The sequence below is a fragment of the Parasteatoda tepidariorum genome, chromosome 8 (genome assembly GCF_982258835.1).
Source record: "Parasteatoda tepidariorum strain Cologne lab strain chromosome 8, Ptep-v5.0, whole genome shotgun sequence".
Lineage (NCBI taxonomy): Eukaryota > Metazoa > Arthropoda > Arachnida > Araneae > Theridiidae > Parasteatoda > Parasteatoda tepidariorum.
Window position 1 is genome coordinate 85,123,034 of NC_141762.1, and position 12,110 is coordinate 85,135,143.

Here is a 12,110-nt window from a genome sequence, read left to right on the forward strand (position 1 = left end):
ATTTCTCTATTTCCATAGTAAAATGGAAAAAGACAGTTAAAAATAAACATGACAGATAATTTCTGTACAAAAACAAAATACATTTTCTTTAAAAAAAAATCTGCTTTTTATTATCTATTACTAATAAATAGTACATTAAATTGTCAGTTATAATACACAATAAAATGGGGGGGAAGCATAAATCTTTACTTTGTTTATCTTAAATGAAAAAAAAAATATTAATTTAGATTTTAAAAAATTATGAACTCATATATAAGGATAAGTAAAAGTATGTGGAGGTATATCTTTGGATTTAGAAGCTAACTAATAATTAATATGCTTTATTAATGCTATGGCAGATATTTGTATCCATGTTAAAAGAAAAAAAACATCAACTATATTTCAACTATATTCCCCATTTACCTTAGTTAAAACACTCAAAAAATATTGGAATTTGATAAAAGAAATACAAGTAAGCAATATTAAGGGAGATAAAATTTTATTTATCATTAGAATTTTATCACATTTGGAACAATGAAAACAAGAAAGGTATGTATAAAGAAGAATATGTACAATATGTATATATATGTAAGTGTGAATATAAATTTTCAGTAAATCTGCTGAAAATAGACACTTTTAAAACAAAACAAAATAAATAAATAAACAAGATGATTTGACTCTAAAATTGTCCTAACAAGATTTCATATTTTTTTCTTTAAAAAATGTCTAATACTGCAGGGGCAGGCAAACTCTCCGACACAACCATGAAATATAATGAGTGCAGAAGCAGCAAAATTGTTTTAAGCATAGGCCATTGTTTTCTTCAATACACACTAAAAGGGCTTTTAAGTTACTTGTCCAAGAGTGGTAAAAAAACTCAAGGTAAGCTCTTCTTAATGAAATTTCTTCATCTGTTCATACATTATAAAAAACTGAAAAAAGGTTAAGGTGAATAAAGTATGTCATTAAACAGAAAGATAAATAATTTGAAAATTTACAGCAAAAAAAGATTGTCTTTTTCAATACAGATTTCACAGACAAAAAAGCATCAAATGATATTAAATTGCTTTTAAAGTTAGAAAAAAATTAGTCAAGTAAAATGAATTAATATTTAGTTGATCTAAGCTTTTTGTTAATATAAGGATAGTTTATTCTTATCTCGCCCCGCCCTATTTTAGGGCATACGAGAGGTGATACATACATAAATCATACATTAAAAATACCTAAATCTGTGGTATTGCTTTTATGATGTTTTGTTACTTTTATATATATGTGGTATTGCTTTTATGATGTTTTGTTACTTTTATCTTTGCTGCACTGCTATTATTACTTTAAAGTTTTAGTTTCTCTTTCATAAGTTTTCACCTGCCCTTTTCTGCCCTTAAATAATTTAGCCAAAAAAAAACAAAAAAAAAAAAAGAAATAGCAAGTATAGCCCTACTTTGATGCCATATGACTTAATATTTTCGTCAAAGTTTAGGACATACAATGATAATCCTACCTATGTTCAAGAATTGATTCCTAGATTGCAACAGGCATTTGCCATTGTAAAAGAAAATTTAGAGAAAGCTGCTGATAACCAGGTTGCTTCTACTGCCACAACTAGACATATCAAAGATATAAAATTAGGTGATTTGGTTTATCTTCATACACCTAAAATTAAAGTTCACACCTCGAAAAAACTCTCAAAATTAAACCATGGTCCTTATAGGGTGTCAAAGAAATGTTCCCCTGTCCTGTTTGAATTAACTTTAGTAGCTAACCCATTAAAAACTACTACATCTCATGTCAATCGTATAATAAAAATTCCAGAGAGAGAAATATTTCCATCGTCTTCCATATTTGAGGAAGAAAATTCTGTAATTAGTGATAACCTTAAACGGTGTGAGGTTAGACACCCTGCTGCGGATAAAAAATTATATCCTGCCTTAATGAAGCCCATTAATGAGAAAGAATTACTAAGTTTTGGTTATTTTGTATCACAACCCTGTAGGGCTCAATTAAATCGTGATGTACAAACAGATGTTCAAAGTGAAGAAAGTAATTCTTCATATGATTTTTTTCGTGATACATCTATTTCACCCGTTTCATTTTTAAATGATTCTTTATCAGAATCTGATTCGTCAGATGTGGTAGAACCGAGATATAATCTCAGACCTAGAGATCCTCAGGGATTTGTAAAAAATAAAAGGGTGTAACTACTTTGTAATAATGTGTATTTAATGTGCTATTTTATACTATGTTTTTGTCATTGTATATATATATTATAATTCTTGTGTATGTGTAAAGTGCTTATGATAATCAAGAAAGCTTCGTGACTAAATCTCTTCATGTTACTGAACTAAAAGCAATTTAATGTGAACTTTAAGGACGTTTAAGTGGAACTCTTTCAGAATTAGTCTGGTTGGGAGTCTGAGTGGATCAGTCCGATGGAAGTGACTGCTGAGTTGTTGCCTGTGAGTGGATCTGTCTCAAAGTGAAAGTGGTTGCTGAATCCTCGCCAGAAAATCATGCCGGCCACTCTAACTTCTGAACTCTTCAATGGCGTGTGAAAGATAGGTACTCCTGAGGCATCATAAGGCCACAAATATCTCTTGATTGTTTCGCTTTTCATTGGTAAATGCTCAGCTGCATGGTAGCCATTGTCTTAAAAAAAAAAATAATATTTCATGATACCTGCCGATCAATGATGATACCTGCTGATCAATGATTTCATGATACCTGCTTTCATTGATCCCTGCTGCAACCGCATCCATAAAACACAACACCTTCATGTTAATTTACTGAATTGAACTTTCAAACAGACACACTGCTCATCCTGATCACTCAGTTCTCCCACCTCACTTCTCTTCAACATCAGACTCCATAGTTTGTGTTGTAACGGTAACCATCCTTATGCAAGAATAACTAATCAGTGACTCCTTCCAAAAGATCCTACTAGTCAGTGACCTTTGTCAAGAAAAAAATTTAATTTATTAAATTTTTTTTCCCCAGGGGGAAAGATATATGTGGTATTGCTTTTATGATGTTTTGTTACTTTTATATATATGTGGTATTGCTTTTATGATGTTTTGTTACTTTTATCTTTGCTGCACTGCTCTGCACTGCTATTATTACTTTAAAGTTTTAGTTTCTCTTTCATAAGTTTTCACCTGCCCTTTTCTGCCCTTAAATAATTTAGCCAAAAAAAAAAAAAAAGAAAGAAATAGCAAGTATAGCCCTACTTATTTTGTGATGGTGGTAACAGCCAATAAGAGTTGAGTATGCTTTGGGGGCTTGGTTAGAGGAGGTGAGAGAAAAGGAAAGGACACACATGGTTTTGGAGAGCTGAGGTTAAGACACAAAAAAAATATGAGGATCCTCAACAGCTAAGTTATATTATAAGATTTTCTATCACCCCTTAATTATTTTTTTATTTATTTTATATTGTAGCAGTGCAGCTTCATAATGTATAATTTCATGTAAATTCATTTTATGTACCTATTATTAATTAGTGTGAATGCCTTCCTGGAACAAAATTTGTAACTCTAAATATCTTAAATGATCTACTTTAAATAAATAGTTTTAACACCTTGCAATTAGTGATCATTCTAATGATCTTGTTCTCTTACTTAAGAGTATATTATTTTTAATTGTTATTCATTTTTATTCTTATCTTAATGTGTGTGGTGATGAACTGAACATCACCACAAATCTCTAAAAGTTACATCAACAGTGAATATAAAAATCCGAATATCTAAAATAATGTTCAGTACAATTCTATAAAACAAGTTAAAACCAAATAAAATAATAAAGTAGTAAAAAGGTTTAAAAAAAAAAATTAAAAAAAAAAATCACTTAAAAACCAATAAATGTTAAAACTTTACAGAAACATGCAAAACAGTGATAAAATATAGAAGTTAAAATTCGATAAAAAGGTTAAAAGGCAGAACAAGTTAAGGATCAAAACAATCAGTTAAAAGTTGATAAAAACAATGCTTGTTAAATTAAAAATTTATAAAAACAATACAAGTTAAAACGTAGAGAAGTTTAAAATGAAATTAGATAGAAACACAAGACACCAGCAATAGTGTTCGCAGGCTCTGAGCATAGTTAAATGTGGTTCAGAATGTCCTCCAATGTTACCTTTATAATTTTTTTAACGATGCTTCTACAGACCAACTTAGCAAAGCATTGAAGCAAATTTCGTCCTGCAAAATGGTTTCCACGGAGTGTCTGGAAGTGTGGGCAGTTCATGATCAAGTGTTCGATTGTCTGATTGTCCCCACAGTAGGTACAATTTGGGTATAAAAATATTTTCAATTTCAAGTAGTTTTATATACATATATACAGGGGTGATTCTGAGGCAAACTCAAAAATTCTGAAATTTTCTTGAGTAAAATCATAAATGGCGCATTTCTAAAATTAATGTCTTTATGAATTTAAATTATCGATATTTTCAAAACTTGAAATTCTAAATAAATTATATCCCGCATAATTAAAATGAATAATTATGAACAAGTTAGCTTGCCTCTTGCTTTCAAACCAAAAATTAATTTTAAAACACTACAAAACCTGCATAAGAAATTTTACAACTGTTTTTAAAACTGGTTTCAATAAACTTTAAAAAAATATATATAATTTCATATAACAAAAGGCAGAAGTGCCAATTAAAAGGTGTCAAAAGATTAAAACATACCAGGATTTTTTTAAAAAACATTTTTAACCAAAAATATTTAAAACATAGTTTAATGACTATATTCGTTTTAAATTTCTCTCAAAAAGATGTAAGTAATTAATAGAGTAAAAAAAAATTAATAATAAAATTCATTTTCAACGAAGGTCAGGTCTTGAAATTAACAGTGATCCGTTCGTCCAAGCCAACTATTATTTCACTTGGAGCACCCTAAAGTAATTATCAATACCAGCTCCAGACCAGCATTCAATATAAATTAATGGTATTCTGCTATTTTAGATTTTAAGTTTAGGTGTGCTTTCTTGTAACAAAAAGTCACATTTTATCATAATTATGACATAATACATTCTTTGTATAGTAATTTTTCATTTAAATTCACTTTATCTAACGTTATGACATGTAAATGGGACAATGAAAATGTGCAGGGACTAGTAATATCTTTTAGTTATGGACATTTTGGTCCAGTTTCTTAACGTTTACCCCTCAAGATATTTAAGATCTTGCTATAATTCTATTAAAGAAAATAAAAGTTCAGATTCACAAATATTTTTCATTCAAAACTTTTGTATGTGTACTTAAATTTATAAGATAAAATTAATAATGCTTTTATTACATTTAGGAATAATTAGGTCATTAATATAAGAACTGAGTTTAAGGCAGCAAAAGTTAGTGCAGGTATGCTAACAAAGTACATTGTTCAAAAGTAAATTCTCACAGTGAACATTATGTTAAACCACAGAAAGAATTCTTTTTTTAAAAATTAATTTCAGTTTAACTTTCGCATAATAATTAAACAGATCAATCAAATATACAATTAAAAAGGATACTATAATATTCCAGGGCCCTAACCTGACCCACGTTGGCACAAAGCCTTTATAGAGAGCTAACAGTCCTTCTGTTTGCACAGTCTATAAAAAATATATATATATATTAGTCAAGAGAATATAGAAAACATTAAATTAAGTAAATTTAAAAAATACCAACTTAGAATATATGTTCATTATTTATATTTTATAAAAATACAAACCTACAAATAAAACAAAAGCAATACAAATGTTATTACATTACATATACAGGAAGTTCCACTAATAATATAAGATCATTCTTGCAATAGCACGTTAGAGGCCAAGAGATCACGAAAGCTATACATTTTTGTGAACAACGGCATGATTGTGGCGATGTTGTCAGCATTGTACACAGGCCGCCTCTACTAGACAGACAAACTGGTACCCATCAATTTGAAACCAAGCAGGCTTCAAGCCACCACTGGAAATCCAAACAGAGTTTTTCACAATGACAGTTTAATGCCTTAATCACTGAGCCATCGAGGCTCTACAGGTCTCAATATAGATTTTAAAAATCCTTGCCAAAAAAAAAAAATCATCAACTTACTATTTCAATTTGAAAGAAAAATAATATAATCAAGAGATATATAAAAAATATATATTAAGAAATACCTTGTATAACTATAATAAAAGAGTAATAATTCATAAAATTCTGTTGAAATAAAATTTAATGCGCAATTAAGAACAAACACTCAGGTGTAGAATTTGGGGTTGTTTTTTGAAGGGTCATGTCCCTTCATAAAAAATAAAAAAAATTCCATTAACTTATGGAAAGTTTTTAGCTGAATATGCATTACAGTTTAAATTATTAATTGATTTAGGTTAAATGGTTCATAGCAAGACATGGCTAAAACAGGTCAAACCTAAGGTACAAAATTTGCAATATTATCATACTCAGTATACAAATGGAAGAAAGAGGAGGAAAGATCACCAAGTAACTTTAAGTCTAGAAAATAAATGCAGAGCAAATAAATTCATAAAGCGCTGAATTTAAATCTTGGAAATAAATTAGTAGAAAAAAAATAAATGCAGAGTAATGCTTTGTTCTTACCTTGCATCCAATTGCTCTTTATAAATTGACATAAATAAATAGATTCAGCAAAAAATTAACTGTAAACTGAAATAAATCTTTTTTTTTAAATTACTTTTTTAAGCATGAAATTATTATACATCATTCATCACAAAACCTTTCACTCTTCATAAAAAACTATTTTTGTAAATTGTGTAAAATTTTTCTAGAGCCCAAGCTATGTTTTTAAGAAATAATTTTCAGTGCAATACATATGTTCTTCAAAATAAGTAATCCATATGTAAAATATCCAAACATATTGAAACACAAAAGCACGAAACTAGTAACCATTTGTGTTGTTAATGAATAACTTATTATATAACTTATATAAACGATTAGAATAATTATAGCCTAGGACTAAAATTCAACCTTTCAGTAGAAAATGTATGGCTTTTATTTAAATGTAGACTTATTACATTTGTTTTTATTAAGAACAAAAGAAAAAAAAACTTACATGGACAGCACAATGAAAAGAACCGGTATATAAGACTTGTGCTTGAGCTTCAGTTCCACTAACAATAGCTGTTCTTAACTTCTTTTGATTCATCAACCGTGTCTAAAACCAAAGAATAATCCTTCATCAATAATGATAGATTACACATTGTTACAAGATTAAACCAGGTGAACCAAAGAATTTCAGTGGCTCAAAAAATCAATGATGGAAAACCCCAAGGATATCAAAAACAGAGTTGAAAAAAATCTCCTGTTTTTATGAATAACAGTTTTTAAATAACATGTTAAAAACTAAATTCAAAGTAATTAAATTATTTAAAAGTATATCAAAAAAAATTTTTTTTAAACAATTGATCAACATTTTGACAAAGAATACTGAAACAAATTCACTTCTGTTCATACATGTGTAAATATGATTTTAAAAAAAGTATTGTAGCTAAAGATTTTGAATGTAATTATAAAAATGTCAGGTTTGATGAAATCTGCTAAAAAAAAAAAAAAAAATTAGAATTACCAAGTTTTAATATTACTTAAAAAGTTTGTAAACAAATGACACTGCCAACTGAGAACGCCAAAACATTGGTTTTAAAATAATTATTTGCAGTAACATGTGAATGCAATCCGAGGATAACAGTAACAACCCCGTATGCAAATATTTCAGTTGGAATGGACAGACAAGCAGTAAAAATAGATAATAGTTTGTTTTATCTTGTCTGTTCATATTTATGGCTTTTTATAATCATAAAAAAACGGTTTTTGTCTTGATGATACACATTTAATATATCAACACATTCTTATGATTTTAAATTATAGTTAATAAAGAAATACAAAATTGTAAGTGGAAAAAATATAATTTTTTTTAATAAAAATTTTATAATAATATCACAAATTTTATAATAATATACGCATAATTATTTTTAAACACATAATATAAATATTAGTTTTTAAAAAAATGACTTTAACTATTAAGTAACTCAACAAAAAGAAAATTAGACATAGAGCAAACTCACTCGAACAACATCGATTGGGGTGGACGCAACTGCTCCAGTTAAGCCAGCAGTAAAACTAGACCTGTGAACATAAAAATACACATTAATTAATCAAGTTACATACTAAAATTAGTATAAAAGGTATTTTAAAGTTTTGTCTCCAATCTAATAAAAATTTATTAAAATAATCATTCTATACTATTTTTCTTCTTCAGTTAAAATTAAAATTTCGGATTTACAATTGTCAAACATAAAGTATAGCGTTGCTGCAGAGTTATGTTAAAAATCAAAATGCAAAATTATGTAGTTTTCTTAAATAAAAATAGATAAGAGAAGTCACTTATTTTATAGGTGAGAAAAATATGTTAAGACTAATTTCCAGACTAATAAAAATTTGAGTTAATTTTTTTTTATCCTGATTAAGGGGAGTTGATCCCATATCATGTGTCACTCTAAATGTGGATGAGGTATACAGATATCACAAAGCTTTATTTTCAGCATTCAGTTTTTCACATTAATTTTTTACTTCAGCTTCAGTTATTCCTGATTAAGCTGCTCAATATTTTTTTTCTAGCTCACGCTGTCTTGTGGGAGATACGCATTCACACTTTTATGCAAGCAGAAATGGAGAACATTCATTATATTCACAATTGATATTACTAATACCTTACTAAAATGTATTTCGTTTCTAACCTAGTTAGTTTAACATATACATCACGGATTTTTTTTTATCCAAAACTTAGTAACTAAAAATTCTTCCTTGACTGCTTCCCTTAGCATTTTTTTTTTGAAGAAAAAAATGCATAAAAATTTGATTTTTTTTTTTATTTCATTAATAAATACAAGGAACTAAAGCAAAACATGATACACAAGTTTTAAGTTGAATTTTTAATTTTTTTTATGTGTAAAAATTATTTAATTTACCATTAGTTTACTATCCTGAGTTATCTCAAGCAAATGAAATAAGTTAAATATTAGTCTTTGTATGATAGTTTTTAAAACAAGGAATAACACAAAGTGATAATTTCCAAACACTAGTGAAGTGATGCGCCATTTTTGCTTCTTTTTTTTTTCCTAAGTAAATTCAGTAACCATCGTATATGCAATCGCACAAAGTGTACAGTCCCACAATCCAACAGCTAAACTCCAAAACAAAATGTGGCAAATTTCCAAACACAGCAGATTATGTTTTGTTTGCTTCCAGCCGAGTAAAAACGTGATAAAATAAAACAAACTGACAAATTCTGCTACGCCCGAGTTTTCTCGAGATAATCAGGAAAGCGGTTAAGAAATAATCAGAAACTTTACTCTTTTCTAGTTGAGAAATTCATTTTAAGTTTAAAATAAGTGGTCGATTTGCATAATTGGACAACCTACACAGAAAAATATAATATGTTTAAACTTTTATAATGTTGATAGAAATTGCTATGTATGTATGTAAATACTTTAATAAGACATATTTGTGTGAATTAACATTTTTAAAAATAAGTATTAAATCAAGTAAAAACTTTAGGTACATCAACTATATGTACCTAAAAAAAGTTTGATATAAAAAAATATAGAAGGACATTTGTTTAAAAAAGAGGAGGAGTAAAATATCTTTTTCAAACACTGCAAAAAAAAGACCTTACTTACACAAAATGTGTAAATATGCCATCTTCCATGACTCCAGACATAATGAGATTCTTTTTTGTGATATCATAAACAGGAAGCTCAACACCAGCACAAACAGCAGCTCTTTGAGCAGTGGGGCAAACTCCCTGGAAAAAAGAAACTTTTTTTTAAAGAGGAAAACACTAAAATTAATAAAATGTTATTCAATTTACATTTGATTAGCTACTTTATTACTGATTAATGCATAAAGGTATGGAATGGAATGATTAACTAAAAATCATTCCCTGATTAATTTTTATGATCATTAAAATAAAAGTAACAAATCATTACAAGATTAAACAAAGCTTTAAAATATTCAAAACTGAAAGAAAAAAAAAGGAAAAAAAACATGCAGGCGCAGTTAAGACATTATCACATTTTTATTACTCTTTTTTGCCCATCCTGGAGATGATATAATATGATTAAAAACATTATTTAGAAGTTTAGCTAATTACTCATTATCATTTAACACCAAATATAATGTTAATGATCATAGCCAATTCATGATAATAAAAATTATTCACAATATCAATTACCAATGTTTTAACATTACTCGAGTTTGAAAAACATGTTTCAAAAGTGTTTTTCAAACTCAAAAACACGTAGTCTGAGATAGATTTGCAAATATTGGTTCAGTAATGACACTTCTCATATCAGTTTTTTTTCTTCTTTTTACTTGGGCCAAACTGACACAAAATATAAAAACCAGCTATTAAAGAATGCTTAGCTCATTTTTGATTCAACAGAGTTTTAAGCCATGAAACATCGCTGATATTATATTTTAAATATTTGATTCTTAAAAAATGGAATCACTACCAGTTTAATTTGCAACAATGCATGGTGGTTAAGCAATATGAAAAATTCGTTTTTGGCACACCCCTTTCAAATATATGATAAGAGCAGCAAATTTTAAGATGAGAGGTTAAAAGTGTTCAAATTTTTAGAACCTTAAAACAAATGGTTCTAAAGTTATAATAAAGAGAGACACATAAACCCCTTTTTATTTTCATAGATAATTCAAAGTGGCACAATGACAACTAAATTTAGCTAATGAAAGCACAAACTCTAAGGTTGAATGTAATTAAATTTGGAAAGCACTAAGTTATTTATGCTCAGACTAGCTTTGTGAAGGATATTAATTTAACTCAAAATTAGACTTGGGAAAAAAATATTTCATTAATAATAATGGGTAGATTTAAGAAATATTAACAAACAACAAATTAAAAAAATATATAAAATGGATAGTTCATTTTTTTCATAAAATGAACAAAATATAAATTTTATTAAAAAAGTTAATCAAATCTCATTGTACTACTAGAAGAATTTCTATAAAAAATAGCAAAACATGACAAAATATTTTATAACAATTCAGATTTTTGACATGCTTTTAATTTTCTCTTACTTGTAATGTGAATAATCTATTAGCAGGAATTAGTGTAATAAATTCAACTGATTATTAAAGATTGTAAATTTTTTTTTACACCCCATTTTTAGTGCTTTAAGCTCTTTTTGCTGGTTATTACTTTGCTTTTAATTTTTTTCAAGCAAACTATTTTTTAGCGGAATACTCACTTTTAAAATTTACATAATTATTTAAATGAACTCTAAAATATAGTGTTTTAAGAATACCTTGAGACAGAACATATTATCAAACTTCAGAAGTTTATCACAGATTTTATATTTTTTTAATCAATTAATACTAAAAAGATATTAAAGCATATGTTTGTTAAACTCCAACACAAAATACTCCGAAATTATTCAAAGGATGGTGAGTTATACATAGTTGTAACCCTTAGATTACAATTAAAATCAACAAAGAATAAGCCTAAACTTACAGAACTCTTCTCCTTACAGTTAAAATTTTCAATCACACATCATACAACTCCGGTAGTATGATGATTGATTAAATGATTGCAGTTTTATTGGCAAGAGAGACAGTATTGGTTATACTTATAAATATGAAATATCACAAGCGTTTGTTATTAACTATAGCATTATCTTTGGAAATAATAAACTTTACTAAGCTAGACTTTTATTCAAAATGGTAGAAATTCGATAAGCAAAAATTACTTACACGCCAAAGTCCTTTTAAACCTTCACTAGAATATATATCTAAAAAGCACCTGAACATCCCTTTCTCTGCATAAGCCTTGTTTTCTGCTTGAAGACGAACCTAAAGAATCAAATTGATTTAAAAGATAAGTAACTCTTAGTAATAACATCTTACAATTTCCTAATAATGAAGCATTGTATCTTTCACTTTGAAAAACTTACTGCAATTTGAATATTAGCACAAAATATTTTAGATCTAAATAATGTGAATTATTGAAAAGGGAAAATAGTATAAAGATAGCCAGGTAAGGAAGCACTTTACCAGGAAGCACTTTACAATGTCTTAAGTGGCAGCAAAATAATAATTAAAATAATTTAAGGTTGTTTAATTTTGT

The 12,110-nt window shown here is 27.8% G+C and overlaps 1 protein-coding gene across 3 annotated transcripts in view; it reads right to left on the minus strand.

The window, feature by feature from the left end:
• Positions 1-461: 461 nt before the first annotated feature.
• Bmcp (uncoupling protein Bmcp mitochondrial) overlaps positions 462-12,110 on the minus strand; it is a 60,529-nt gene continuing 48,880 nt past the window's right edge. For all 3 annotated transcript variants that reach the window (XM_043054763.3, XM_016063082.5, XM_016063083.4), the window contains 6 exons: positions 11,738-11,836; positions 9,646-9,770; positions 8,032-8,092; positions 7,023-7,124; positions 5,482-5,562; positions 462-911 (listed from right to left, as the gene is read on the minus strand). In XM_043054763.3, coding sequence (XP_042910697.1) covers positions 873-911; positions 5,482-5,562; positions 7,023-7,124; positions 8,032-8,092; positions 9,646-9,770; positions 11,738-11,836 — 507 coding nt within the window. In that variant the 3' untranslated portion in view covers positions 462-872. The remainder of the gene's footprint in view (positions 912-5,481; positions 5,563-7,022; positions 7,125-8,031; positions 8,093-9,645; positions 9,771-11,737; positions 11,837-12,110) is intronic.